At 36.5% G+C, this 12,209-nt stretch overlaps 1 protein-coding gene across 2 annotated transcripts in view; it reads left to right on the top strand.

Moving 5' to 3' along the window:
- USP34 (ubiquitin specific peptidase 34) overlaps positions 1-12,209 on the top strand; it is a 129,774-nt gene that overhangs the window by 23,749 nt on the left and 93,816 nt on the right. For both annotated transcript variants that reach the window (XM_084262502.1, XM_084262503.1), the window contains exons 4-6: positions 3,921-3,971; positions 4,157-4,306; positions 9,539-9,606. In XM_084262502.1, coding sequence (XP_084118628.1) covers positions 3,921-3,971; positions 4,157-4,306; positions 9,539-9,606 — 269 coding nt within the window. The remainder of the gene's footprint in view (positions 1-3,920; positions 3,972-4,156; positions 4,307-9,538; positions 9,607-12,209) is intronic.

Genomic DNA, 12,209 nt, shown 5'->3' on the forward strand with positions numbered 1-12,209 from the left:
GGTTGCTTGTCTGCTTCCAAAACATACGGGCATAAGTGAACAGAGGTTGTTTCACAAATATGTATGTGTAGGAAAAGGAAGCAAAGTTAGTATTTGTGGATTTTGGTCTGTCTTTTAAACTTTAACCATACATAAATAAATCTGTAGTTCATTTTCTGCAAGGAAGAACCTAACAGAGTAGATACATCCTGTCAGTTAAAAAATTAATAAATTAATGACTAGTGAAGTGATTTATCTTTTGTACTCCAGTGGGACACCTACTGAAACCAGCTTCATAGGAATATACAATGAACAGTTCTGGAACAGCTTTTCTACGTATAAGCACACGTGCTTCTTTTAAATGACAATTCTGTCTTCCAATTTCACTTCCAAATGATGAAAAGAAAATCTTTTAAGTGCCTGGTGGGATTTCATTTTTGCTTGATGTGCAGCCATAAAATGATTTGGACACGTATGCTGTAGGCTTCTGAACTGTGACTGGTTATCACTCAAGACATACTAGAACATGTAGCTTGTTGATCACTTGAACTATCAAATACATACATTAGCTATCTTAAAAACATAAAGGAAATCTGAGAATGAAAAATGCCTTCCTGAGGTACAGACAAGTGAGGGAAAAGGCTTTTGTTTTTTCTTTTCTGCTAAACTTTTTGTGTTTGCAGGTGTGGACTATGGAAGCATGCTAACCTGCCATATTTATTGTGTACCTTTTTTCTTCTTTGAGGAGATTTTTTTTTTTGTTTATTTGCATTTAAAAGGTCCCAGCATCAATCATTTTTCTCACAAACTGATATTTTCTATATTTAGGAAGCACTAGGGTCCTGTTACTCTAGAGTAGTAATGTAAGCTGTTGGACTCTGATCTCTTGAGGTCCCTTCCAAGCCCAACAATTCTGTGAATCTGTGAAAACAGATTCCACTTTCTACTCTCGCTGTCTTCAGAAGGTCATTTTTTTCAGATTCTTGGGGCAAATTTACACATTTTCATGGAGTCACCATGTCCAGTAAGGTTTTTCTTTGCCTAAAACTGACCAGTTAGGCTGTCAGTGAAAGTTTTCCGATGTAAGGTTTTCAAATGATGTTATGACCTTCTGGTGAGAATTAGCACCCAGTATTACTGTTAGCCTTTGCTCTCCATACACCCCCATGATTGTTCTATTAAGGCAGCAGCCAGCCAGAGGGTGAGTCTGTAAGTCTAACCTTCTTTTCAGGTGCTTGCCAAAGCCATTTTACACTTGACCATCCTGCAGAGCAGAAAACCATTCTTGTGAAAGTAGGAGGTTTTCCCTAGTTCAGGAGTTCACAAAGTTGGATGAAAATTAACAGTAAAGCAAGATCTGTTGGTAGTCAAAAGCATATCTGCCTGTGTGTGATCCTATAGATTCTCTCCTTAAATAAGGGCTAAGAATTATTTTTGTCCCTTACAACACTTCTAAAGTATGAAACTGAAGAGCATGGAAGCCTGATTGATAGCCAGAAGGCCTGTGTACTCCTGACAGCAGAAGTGGCCTTGCAGAGGGCAGAAGTATCACAGAAATATGCTGCATATGGGGACAGTGGAACTCCATCATATGGAAGCAAATCAAGTATATCGACAAGTCCATGCTCTTGACCTGTGAAGAATGAATATGAGTCTGTATAGGCAGAATGTTGATTGCAACTTTCCTTCAAGTCATGAGAAGCGCAATGAAAAATGCCTTTCTACTAAGTTTGGATTTCTGAAAGGGCTTCATTGCTTGCAGTCATCAGAGCTCAACTCACTTCAGGACACAAATACTGGGGAAAAAAACATCTGTAAAGGTAGCATCTGGAAACATCTGCTTCTGTTGAACTCTACCACTATTTAAAAAATTTTTTTGGTGCCCAGAGAAGCCTTTGTGTCTATTTTTCATCAAAAAGAAAATTATTTTTATAAATACAGTTGGTGATTTTTTGGAGAACTGTTCATACTTTTAAGTTAGGTTGGAGTTTTGGGTGTGTGATGCCATTTAGGAGAATAGTTTAAGACTATGCCCTATTCTACTCTTCATTCTGTGCAGCAAGTGTGATACCTAGAAGGGACACTGGAGAGGGAAAATATAAATCCAGAAAATAGAGGCTTTTAAAACCCTGTAGAGAAGAAAGCAACAATGTAAATGCACTCCTGAACTGTGTGCTGTCTCTGAATGAACAATGATTCTGAAGGGAGCTACCCAACCAGTTAGCTGTTCTTCACAGAGGATGAAATAAGGGGGGGGGGGGAGGAATAATCAGTTGTTTAGGTGTCTATAGCTGTAGTCCCTGATTGTCTGGAATCTTATCTCTGCTTCTCTTTTTCAAATAAATATTTTCTTGGAGGATCTCCGTAACGAAGTGCCCTTCACCAAGGTTATGTCCATGTCAGACTTCAATTAGGAATTCCCATCAGGAATTCTCTTATTGCCTTACAAACTTGATTTTTAAGGATTTCTCTCTCTGTGTTCTGGTTTCCATCTGCAAGAACAGAAGTCATATTTCCTAAAGTCAATCTCTCAACTGCAACACTTTTAGTAAGCTTTGCAAGACTTGCACACCAGACCTCCATGAGTTCTTGCTTTCTGTATCCTAAGAACTGTAGTTCACTTGTCTCTGTATTATTCAAGGAAACTAATGACATTTCTCACACTATTTCTGCAGTTTTCATGAGCAGAGTGCTGAACACCTTTTCTTGCTACTTGAAAACATACCACCTACTGGCTTCAAAGCTGTTTTAAAAATAACTGTTGGAGTATCACGAGTTCAGGCATGACTTGGAGTTCAGCAGAATAAAAAAGAAAATAAATGCTTGGATATAATATAAGCATATTGAATAATTCAAAATGTTTATATCACACTTAATCCATCTAAAATTGCTTGCCTCCAGAATCCTCTGGTACAGTTTTATGAAGCTTACTCCTACACAGCTATTTGAAATATATTTAGGAAACTTCATTAAAAAAACTTTGTTAAGCTTACATTTGATTTGAGAACTAGGGATGGGAAGCAGAAGAATGCACGCTGTAACTACCTGCAAGTATCCATGGCAATATTGTGGTTTTACAGTCAGGTTTTATGATACCTTCAGTGCCCTTTTGCTCCCAGCCATGTATGCAAGATACACACAGCGTCTGTAACAGCCCTAATAAAGAAAATTCCGGCTTTATACTGCCCAACAAGTGGATGTTGTGAGTGTTAAAAAGAAAAGCAGTTTTTCCAAACCCTCTTTGGTTTACTACTACTTGAAAATAGATTTCTTGTTGCAGCAGGTAGCTAACAGAACGATAGGGTGATACAATTCCTTCCCCCTGTTTAGTTAATCCTGTCAAGACGCTTATTTCATATGGAGAGTTTTGTTAGATGTAAAAGAATGTAGCAATTGAAGATAAATCATTTTAATATTCTGATGGGAATGAGGAATTCAACAATTTAGCCCTTTAAGTCGTCAAGTGTAGGATTGTAGAACATCCTACATTTCATCTAAATTCAGATGTTTGGATATGTGTCTCATCTTTATGCAAAAATTGCATTCAGAAGCTCATAGATTGCTTTCTTCTGCAATTCTCAGGCTGGTGTGCAGCCAGTGTGCCAGACTATCCCCTTTGCAGTATTCCTGTTGAAAAAAATTGGTGTTCTAAGGAAGGTGGGATTGAAGAATGATTTGTTAATCCAGTCATGAGTGTCACTGCTAAGATGTTACCCAACTGTATATATTTGTGTATTTAAAAACGCATATTAAAAAAGGTAAAATGGTGAACTGGAGAAGTACAACGTGTAAGTGGATCAAAGCTTGAGCTTCTGTCTTCTAAATTAGGGGTTTGGGGGTGTTTTTCTTAGTTGGCTATAATATCTGTTAATGGTCAGTTTTTTGTTCTGTAAATGTATTTTTATTGCTTCAGGTGACTTTATTTTTTTCTTTTCAAACAGGATATTTCTGCTCAAGAAAGCAATATATTAGGGGCGTTCTGTGATATGAACGTAAGTTGTCTATTTTTAAATAGGTCCACATTTCCTAGAGGCTTAAAATAGCCATGCTTGCTCCTTTGTGTACATTTCTGTTACACTAATGTAGTTTTTGAATTTCCTGTATTTCTGAATGGATCTAATATTGATTATTCACATTCTTTTTTTTCTCTTTTCTTATGTTCTATAAATATTTCTAGGATGTAGAAGTACCATTGCACTTGCTTCGTTATGTTTGTCTGTTTTGTGGAAAAAATGGCCTTTCCCTCATGAAGGATTGTTTCGAATATGGAACCCCTGAGACACTGCCATTTCTTATAGCACATGCGTTTATCACAGTGGTATCTAATGTAAGTATTGTCTTTAAATTCTTCAGTGTTAAATCCAAAAAGTAAAAGGAAGTCTGGAAAACTCTGTAGGATGAGGGAGGGAGGAAAAATGCTTTAATATTTTCCTTGTTAAGAGTGTGATGATGTTTGCTGGTCCACTGAGCATTTCATCATCCAAACTTTATACATCTCTTAAGCACACAAGTAGTTTTGCAGGTTGTACCTAGATATGAAGATTGTAACAGCGCCAGAAAATACTTACAAGAGCACGATCAAAGGTCATTTCCGTTCCTGAAATTGTGTCATGGAAATGTTTTAAACTTCTTCGGGCTATATTAATTTTTTAGCTATTTTTTTGTGTGGCACAAGGGAGAAGCCTACAGATTTCTTTTCTTAGTTTCCTGTGCTTTTATATCATTAAACATATTTGCAGCATAGAGGTAACTATCTTTTATTTTTACTTAGCTTTAGAATACATGTTCTTCACTACTTCTTTTTGACTGGTAGAATTATGAATGGATGTTAGTGGAAATTTGAAGAGATTTGCAGTAGGAATAAGCACTAATCTGAGAAAGGACACATGAAGACAGTGCAATGTGAGAATGTGAAGCCATGGCCTATCTTGTTGATGTTACATATGGGCAAAAAGGAAGAAAGTAGTTTGCTATGTCTTGTCTAAAGTGAGTTTAGCATAATTTTGACACAAATTACAATTTTAAATACTTAAAATCAGTTCCTTCCTCCTATACATCTTCCTTCCTTCCTTGATGCTGTAACTGCTGATCAGCCAGGATGATGTTCTAAATAAATACTCGAATATGTTTGCGTAGAGGGAACTGGTGGCTGAAATAAAGCTGTTGTGGATCTGTATCACTCAGTCTTGATCCTTTTAGTGTAAAGATTCTTAACTTGTAGGTCAGAGAACAAAAGAGTAAGGCTGTGATATGCTCTGTTCATGTAAGCTTGCACAGGACAACTATTGCAGGACCTGTCTGTTAAGCTGGAGATATGTTATCTTCCGGTCCTTTCTGTGTGATCTGATGAGCTTTCATGTGATAATCTGATGAGTTCTTCATCTTTAGCTCTTGTCAGTGCAGCCTGCAGTCTTCATCAAACGATCTGCTGAAAGTGTGTGGTCTTAGGGGCTATTCTGCTTTAGAAGTAAATTTCAGTTATAAAACCAAACATTTTTGCTTGTCTTTTTTTATTTATTGTGAGAATGAACAAAACTGTTCTGAACAATTGAGTGGCTGCTCCGAGATACCAGTGGTTTTTTCAACAAGCATTCTGACTGCAGATCCCATTTCCTAGTTATCCCATACCAGTGCATGTTTATAAACTACATTTGCCTTTCTTCACTGTCCTTTTTAAAGTCTTTTTTTCTCCACATAAATTCTTTTTACATGTGCCCTAACCCAAAGTACTTCTCAGCAAAGTTTCTCCTTTCAGATAATTACTTAGCAACTTTGCATTTATCTTTTGTTCCAGTAGGTAATACATATAGCTGTCTCTTGCAGCTATTTTACATAAATGCTGTGGTTAAGCCTGCCAGATAAAATGAAATTCAACCCAGACCATAGCCAGCAGAGGTACTGCTTCTACAAACCCTTCCAGCATTATATTTTTTACCATTCATCTAGAATCTTTCTTTTGAACTCTGGCTCTGCTGGCAAATCTCTGTGAGTTAGAGGACAACTGTTTTTTTTAAAAAACACTCTTTAGATTTTATCTGTCAGTTCACTGCAGAAAGTATAAGAAAATGTTTTACGTGTCATGTGCTTTATTCATCCACTTCATGAATTTTGGTGTCACTCACTGTACTTGTCAGTGGTACTTCTGACTTTGAACTGCCATATGTTAATTAGTTCTGAATGAAGCAGCTAATTTTTTTATGAAATACATTTTTACTTCGATACTTAAAAAAAAATAAAAATCCTCTACCTCTATAACAGTACATAAGCTTCTAATTTTGATGTAATGTGTCTCTTTCCCTGTTTCTTTTTGTATTGTCTCACTATGTGATTCATATTTAGGTAAAAAGAAATAATTTATTAAATGTTTCTGTCTGCCTGTGAAATGATATACCAAAGTCCAATAAAGCAAAAAGCAGCATTCACAAAACTACTTTTGGTGGACAAAATATTGGTGGTCTCAATAAGAACTCTGTTAATCTACTTGGTTCCCAATGCATTTGAGTTTATGGGTATAGTGGGAGATTTATGAATGGCCCAGTCAGTAATAGCTCAAGTGGACTGCTTTGCAATGTCAACTGTAACTGGTTCACAACATGTAAATCTGGAATCATAGTGCATAGTAACTCTTATACCAACTCTTGAGAATGGCAGTTAAGTAGCCATTATGGTAAAGAGTCCTAGAAATACCCATGCTGAAATTTATTGCAAAATCTGAGATGAGTTGTTTAGCTGCTATCTTAAATGTTTCAAAAATATTTTCAGAAAGATTATAGCATGGATGAGCCAGTCAATTTCTCATTAAAATCTGGAAGACAGTAAACTGAAGTCAAAGAAACACTTGCTGAAAACCAGTAACATTCAGCTTTTAGCAGATAAGGCTGCGGGGTGGTGTGGAAAACATTTGCACTGTTTCTTCCACAAAGGAAGGTGAATATCTCATTACATGCACTCTACACATGCACACAAGAGAAGACCATTACCACGAATTAGTAAAGTCCATGGGGAACTGAGCTGCTTGCTTGTGATTATCGGCGTCTCCTTTTTATAGAGACATTAAAACTATTGAAAAGATGGTTCCTTGCATTTTTTTTTTAACTAGGAAATCTTGTTCGACTAAATGTCTTTGTTGGACAAGCTTATATTTGTAATAACAAAGCCAGCAAATGTAACATAATGCAATTCACACAGGGAGTTGGCTAGTTGGCACTCTTCTTTCTCTAGCTCACGGCTCTGAAAGATGCTTTCCTAGCAACTTCTATTGTGGCAAGACTGACTGTTTCTACTTAGGCTATTCCTCTGCTGATTTTTAGTTAGATACTTGATTCCTCCTTTTTTTCCTCATTTCACAGTCTGGGGTATTTGCTCAGTCTGACTACCTGATCCTGTGTTGGTGGTCTTAAAAAAACAGCAGGTGCAGAGAAATCAGTGACTGATGGCTTGTTCTGTGGTGAGTTTAAACCTCCCTGAAAAAGCCCGTCATTGCTTCACTCTGTACCATTTCAGTTTTATGGATGTTCTGGAGAATTCACTGCCCTGTCAGTAGAGATGAATTAATTGAAATAATGCTGATATTTTCCAAAATGTTCATTTGATTTCCCTGTATGGAACTTCAAAACTTAAGTCGGAAGTAAAAACTGTTGAGATATGCACTGAGTTTTGGAAATTAATTACCTGTGATAAAGAGCAAATAATAAAAAAAACCCAAAGACACCTGAAGCTTGAGAACAGAGCAGATGCTGTAAATGCTTTCTTCTAGCAGGAGGAAAAAAAAAAAATAGTATTATGAAAGTTGTGGATTTTAAGTGTAATTTTGTGCATGTTATTATTGTGGTTTAACTCCAGCTGGTAATTAAGCACCACACAGCCACTCCTGTCATTTTATATGTTATTCTGTGTAATTTGACTTCAGCAATTTAGTATTTTTCTATTTGAGTTCATGATGAAAATTAAATTTTCATTTATAACATGTGAAATTATCCCTTAATTCAATTCTGAGGATGTAACTTGTATGTAATGCAAGTGTAGAGATGAATGGCTTTAGGAGATTGGATTAAAACAGACTGAAAATTACTATGAACAAGAAAAGCTGTAAAAAAATTTCCTACTTTTATTTCACAAAGAAATACATTTGCTTTTGTGTATCATACCAAACATGAAAAAGAGCACATCATGTTAAAAAGTCAAATTGTGTAAATGCAATAATATCTTTGTCATTCTTGAAATTCCATGTCAAAATGTTATTTAATTCCTATTTCAAGAACAAAGTTACACTTTCTATCTGTGGGATGTTAGCGTTTTTTGCTTCTTGAGACTGCCAGTTGGATCAGAAACTCATTCCAAATGTGGTCTTTTTTGCAATGTGCGGATTTGGCTGGTTTGTCTTGCAAAGTAGGTTAGTATTGATACTGTGTAGTGTTAGTTGCATTGTAGAAAGTAAGTCTGAAAAGTTTTTTTTCAGAACTCAAGAAAGTTATTTGGCTAATTCCAGAGACACTTAAAATAAACACTGGTGGTACAGTTTTACTATGGGCTAATACTTTTCTCTCTTATCAAGGAGAAGAATTTAGATTTTCTGTGTACAGAATTGTCCAAAATCCTGGTCAGAATTCCATAGCCAGAATTTATTGCATCAGTTGAAAAGATGAAACATTTTTTTAAGAATAAACACGGACATGTAAATTGAACATGACAGCTTGGAGTAGCTGATGGTGTGAGTTACTCACAGGATTTGTGTGCGCACATGATTAAAATTACGTGGGTAGTAGTAGCAGCTGCTACTGTTTCATCTGTGCGAGATTCCTTACCTGGCATGTAGTTGTCTTTCTATAACAGGTTTAACAGGCTCAGCATTCCTTTTTGAAATGCAGATGGAACTTGTGACTTTGCCTGTGTAAGTAGTTTGGTTGGTCCTCTTTTCCTCACAACAGTGCTAAATGGTTGTTTCAGGGTTTTCTTCCTCTGCGTACGTTTTCTTCCTGCACAGAGTTTTGCAAACGTGGTAAGGCAGAATGGTAAATACGGGAATGCAAATATGGTAGTAAAATACTGTGCTTAATCACTGGTTGTAAAACACAATTTTATTTTGTAGGATATATAAGCTCTAAGAAGCAAAACAAGTCAAATAATTGTACTTGGTTTAGGAGAGATTTGCACGGAACAGGAAGAACGGGATCATTTTCTTGTAGACTTCAAAAGAAAAAGGAAAAAGAAACCCCGCAAGGCTCAGTAACAGTTTTTCCTACTGAAGATAGTACAGAAAATACAAAAATGAGATATTGGGGCAGTACAATGCTATTCATAAAAAGTTGGTATTTTCCAGTTGGTTAGAAGAAAAGATGCAACTCCTGTTTATAAGTAACAGAAACATTCCTCAGATAGCAAATTTGAACATCAGAAAATCGAGAAGTTGAAAGAGTTGAAGTTGAATGAAAAACAACACCACAGCCTTTTTTCAAAGTAGGGTTACACGTGCAAATGTACCAGCAATATTTCATTTTTTTAACATTCTCATTAAATGTCATTAATGAAATTTTTATCTATTTATGTTTTTGCATTATAGATCAGAATATGGCTACACATCCCTGCTGTCATGCAGCACATTATACCCTTTAGGACTTATGTTATCAGGTAAATTTTTAATTTAAGAATTTTTCTTGTGGGACTTTTTGACAGCACCTATTTATCATTTCAGTTGATATACTTTTAATTGTTCAAGTTGTTGCTCTGACTGTATCATTTCAAGAAGGAAAGTGAAGGAGATGTTTAGAGTTAGTTTGGGCAGTTCCTCACGATCTATCTGATTTCAGTATCATCAGATCAATCTTACTGATAGCATTTTTAGTGTGAAATCCAGCCCCGTTCTGACACGTCGTGTCAGGTTCAATTGTAATATGATTTCACTTAACTGCAGTATCTTCATAAAACTTTACATAAAATTTGCAATGAGATGATGTAAGTAGCAGAGCAATATGTAGTCATTGAGATTTCATATACTGATTTTCACTGATTTTTAACACTGCTTTGCATTTTGATGTTCTGTATTTCCAGCTGGCAGGAACCAAAGTGTGATCAAAAGTCTACTCGCACTTTTATGTCTCTAAATATATCCAGTCCCAAAATTTTTCTTTTTATCAAGCTGTCTATCATGAAAACCAATTTCAAATTAAATTATTTATAAAGATATTTAATTATACAAGCAGTTTATTTTTATTGGCTTTCTCACAACAATAGAAAAAACGCAGTGATCTGATGATGAAGTTCTCGTACATGTGTGTCTGCCCGGAGGTGGAGGGGTGTCATCACAGCTAATTCTCCTTCCAGTGGCCCAACATTAAACTTTTCTGCTGCAGACAGCGTAAAAGGCCACTGCTCTTGCATGGGTCCACAGCTCCTCCAAGGCTCTGGGTTTCCTTTAACTGTAATACTAGGAATGTGCTTAAACTGCTTATTGCTTAGTTCCCTGGTAGCAATAAATATGCCTTTATAGATTATATGGTCTTAACTATACCAGTAATAACACTTTTAACAAAAATAATTACACTGGCAACAAGAAAGTACACAGAGCAAAGAGGCTCGGAACTGTTTCAAATGTAAAAATGTTTTGGTTTTATTGTAAAGCGTTTTGACGAAAAATTTAAGTACTGGCTTGGCTATTGATCTGTCTGTCTGTAACATGGTCTCTACCAAAATGGTATCAGCAAAGAGAAGACAATTCTGATGTTTTATTAAAACATACCCCTCTTGAGTTAGTCCAGCCATGTGCACTCCTTTAATGCTGTTTTGCTATCTTTGAAATCTTATAAAGGTAATTATTAACCATGAAGCAGTCTAGGTAGGACAGGCAGAGGATCTTCAAGTTCTTGTCTCTGTATATATTCCATTAATGGTTGTTTGTGTACCTGGGAATGTTGTTCATGAGCCTTACCTATCTTCTTGCAATGCATAGAAATTAAAAAAGAAAGATAACCGTTACAGATAGGCTGATAAGAAGGAACTTGAGTGAGACAGACTGAAACAGGCTGAAGTCTTTGCTGTTAATCCTCACTTGCTCGTCATCCTGTAATTCTTAAATTATTTTCTGTTTCATGACTGCAGGTGTAATTAGGGTCACTGGAATGGATAGAAATTTTTTTCCTGTGTTTGCCTCTTCCCTTTTACTTTAGTCATGAATAAATGAATCTGATTAAAAATGTGTTTTGGCCACAGCTTTTTGCCATAAATAATGCCCTTGCTGCTTGTTCCTGGCATTTACAGTATGTTCATGTTGGTCAGAATGATGATATTGATACAGGATCTACCTATGGAAAACACCAGCAGTTTAGAGAAGGAGGGGAATGTTCTCCCGGTTTCTGTTTTTCACAGCTGAATCCTGATGGGAGATCTGGGACTTCGCAGCATTACACAATCCAAAGCTTTGTTTGTGAAGATGTACTTAGGGGGTGGGACATGAAGCTTTGAGGCCATAACACAAAAATGATCTCTAGTGCTTTATATCGGACAGAAGTTAACACAGATGCCTTCAGTAAGAGATGACTTTCTTGATACACGCAGCTCACCCCATGTGGTTGTCAAGCTTACAGATCTTGCCTTAGCAGCTTGGGTCTCTAGGTTTCCATCTGCTTTTTCCTTTAGTGAAGAAAAAAAAAAGCAAACATAATCCTGGGCACAGCAGCACAGCACCTTTGAAACAAATCCTGCAATATTTTCTGCTACTATGCAAAGTAAGAAAGAAGGCTTGGAGAGGGTTTTAGTCCAGAATGAGGTCTTGGGGCTCTGACAGTTAGTCCAAATTATATTGCTCATGTAGTTTCCTTGCAAGAGCTGCATTTTGGGGTGCTGATCAGCATTAGCACAGAAATCACCTGATTGGCAACTTAGCAGCATCTTTGATCAGATGAGGTTAACCTTTATGTTCCTGTTTTGTGGTTATTTCTCCAAGGAGTGGATGAAATACCAAAGTGTGTATTTGTGTAGAGGAGACCACTGCTGGAATTCGCAACAATCATGGACACAATCCCATCATTATTGCTGCTAAAAAAAGACTAATTAATGTTATTATCTGCCTGGGGGATGGAGCATTAGCAGTCATATCTTGCCTCTGAATGAATGTCCTATGTTTGTAAGCTGTTTTGGAAAGAAATAAAGGACATGCTTTCAGTAAGGAAGGTTTTGACCTCTTTGGAAGGAAGCTTTTATTGATTCTAATACCTTGGAATTCTGCAGCTCAAATG

The sequence above is a fragment of the Gallinula chloropus genome (genome assembly GCF_964237585.1).
Source record: "Gallinula chloropus genome assembly, chromosome: 3".
In the NCBI taxonomy this organism is placed as follows: domain Eukaryota; kingdom Metazoa; phylum Chordata; class Aves; order Gruiformes; family Rallidae; genus Gallinula; species Gallinula chloropus.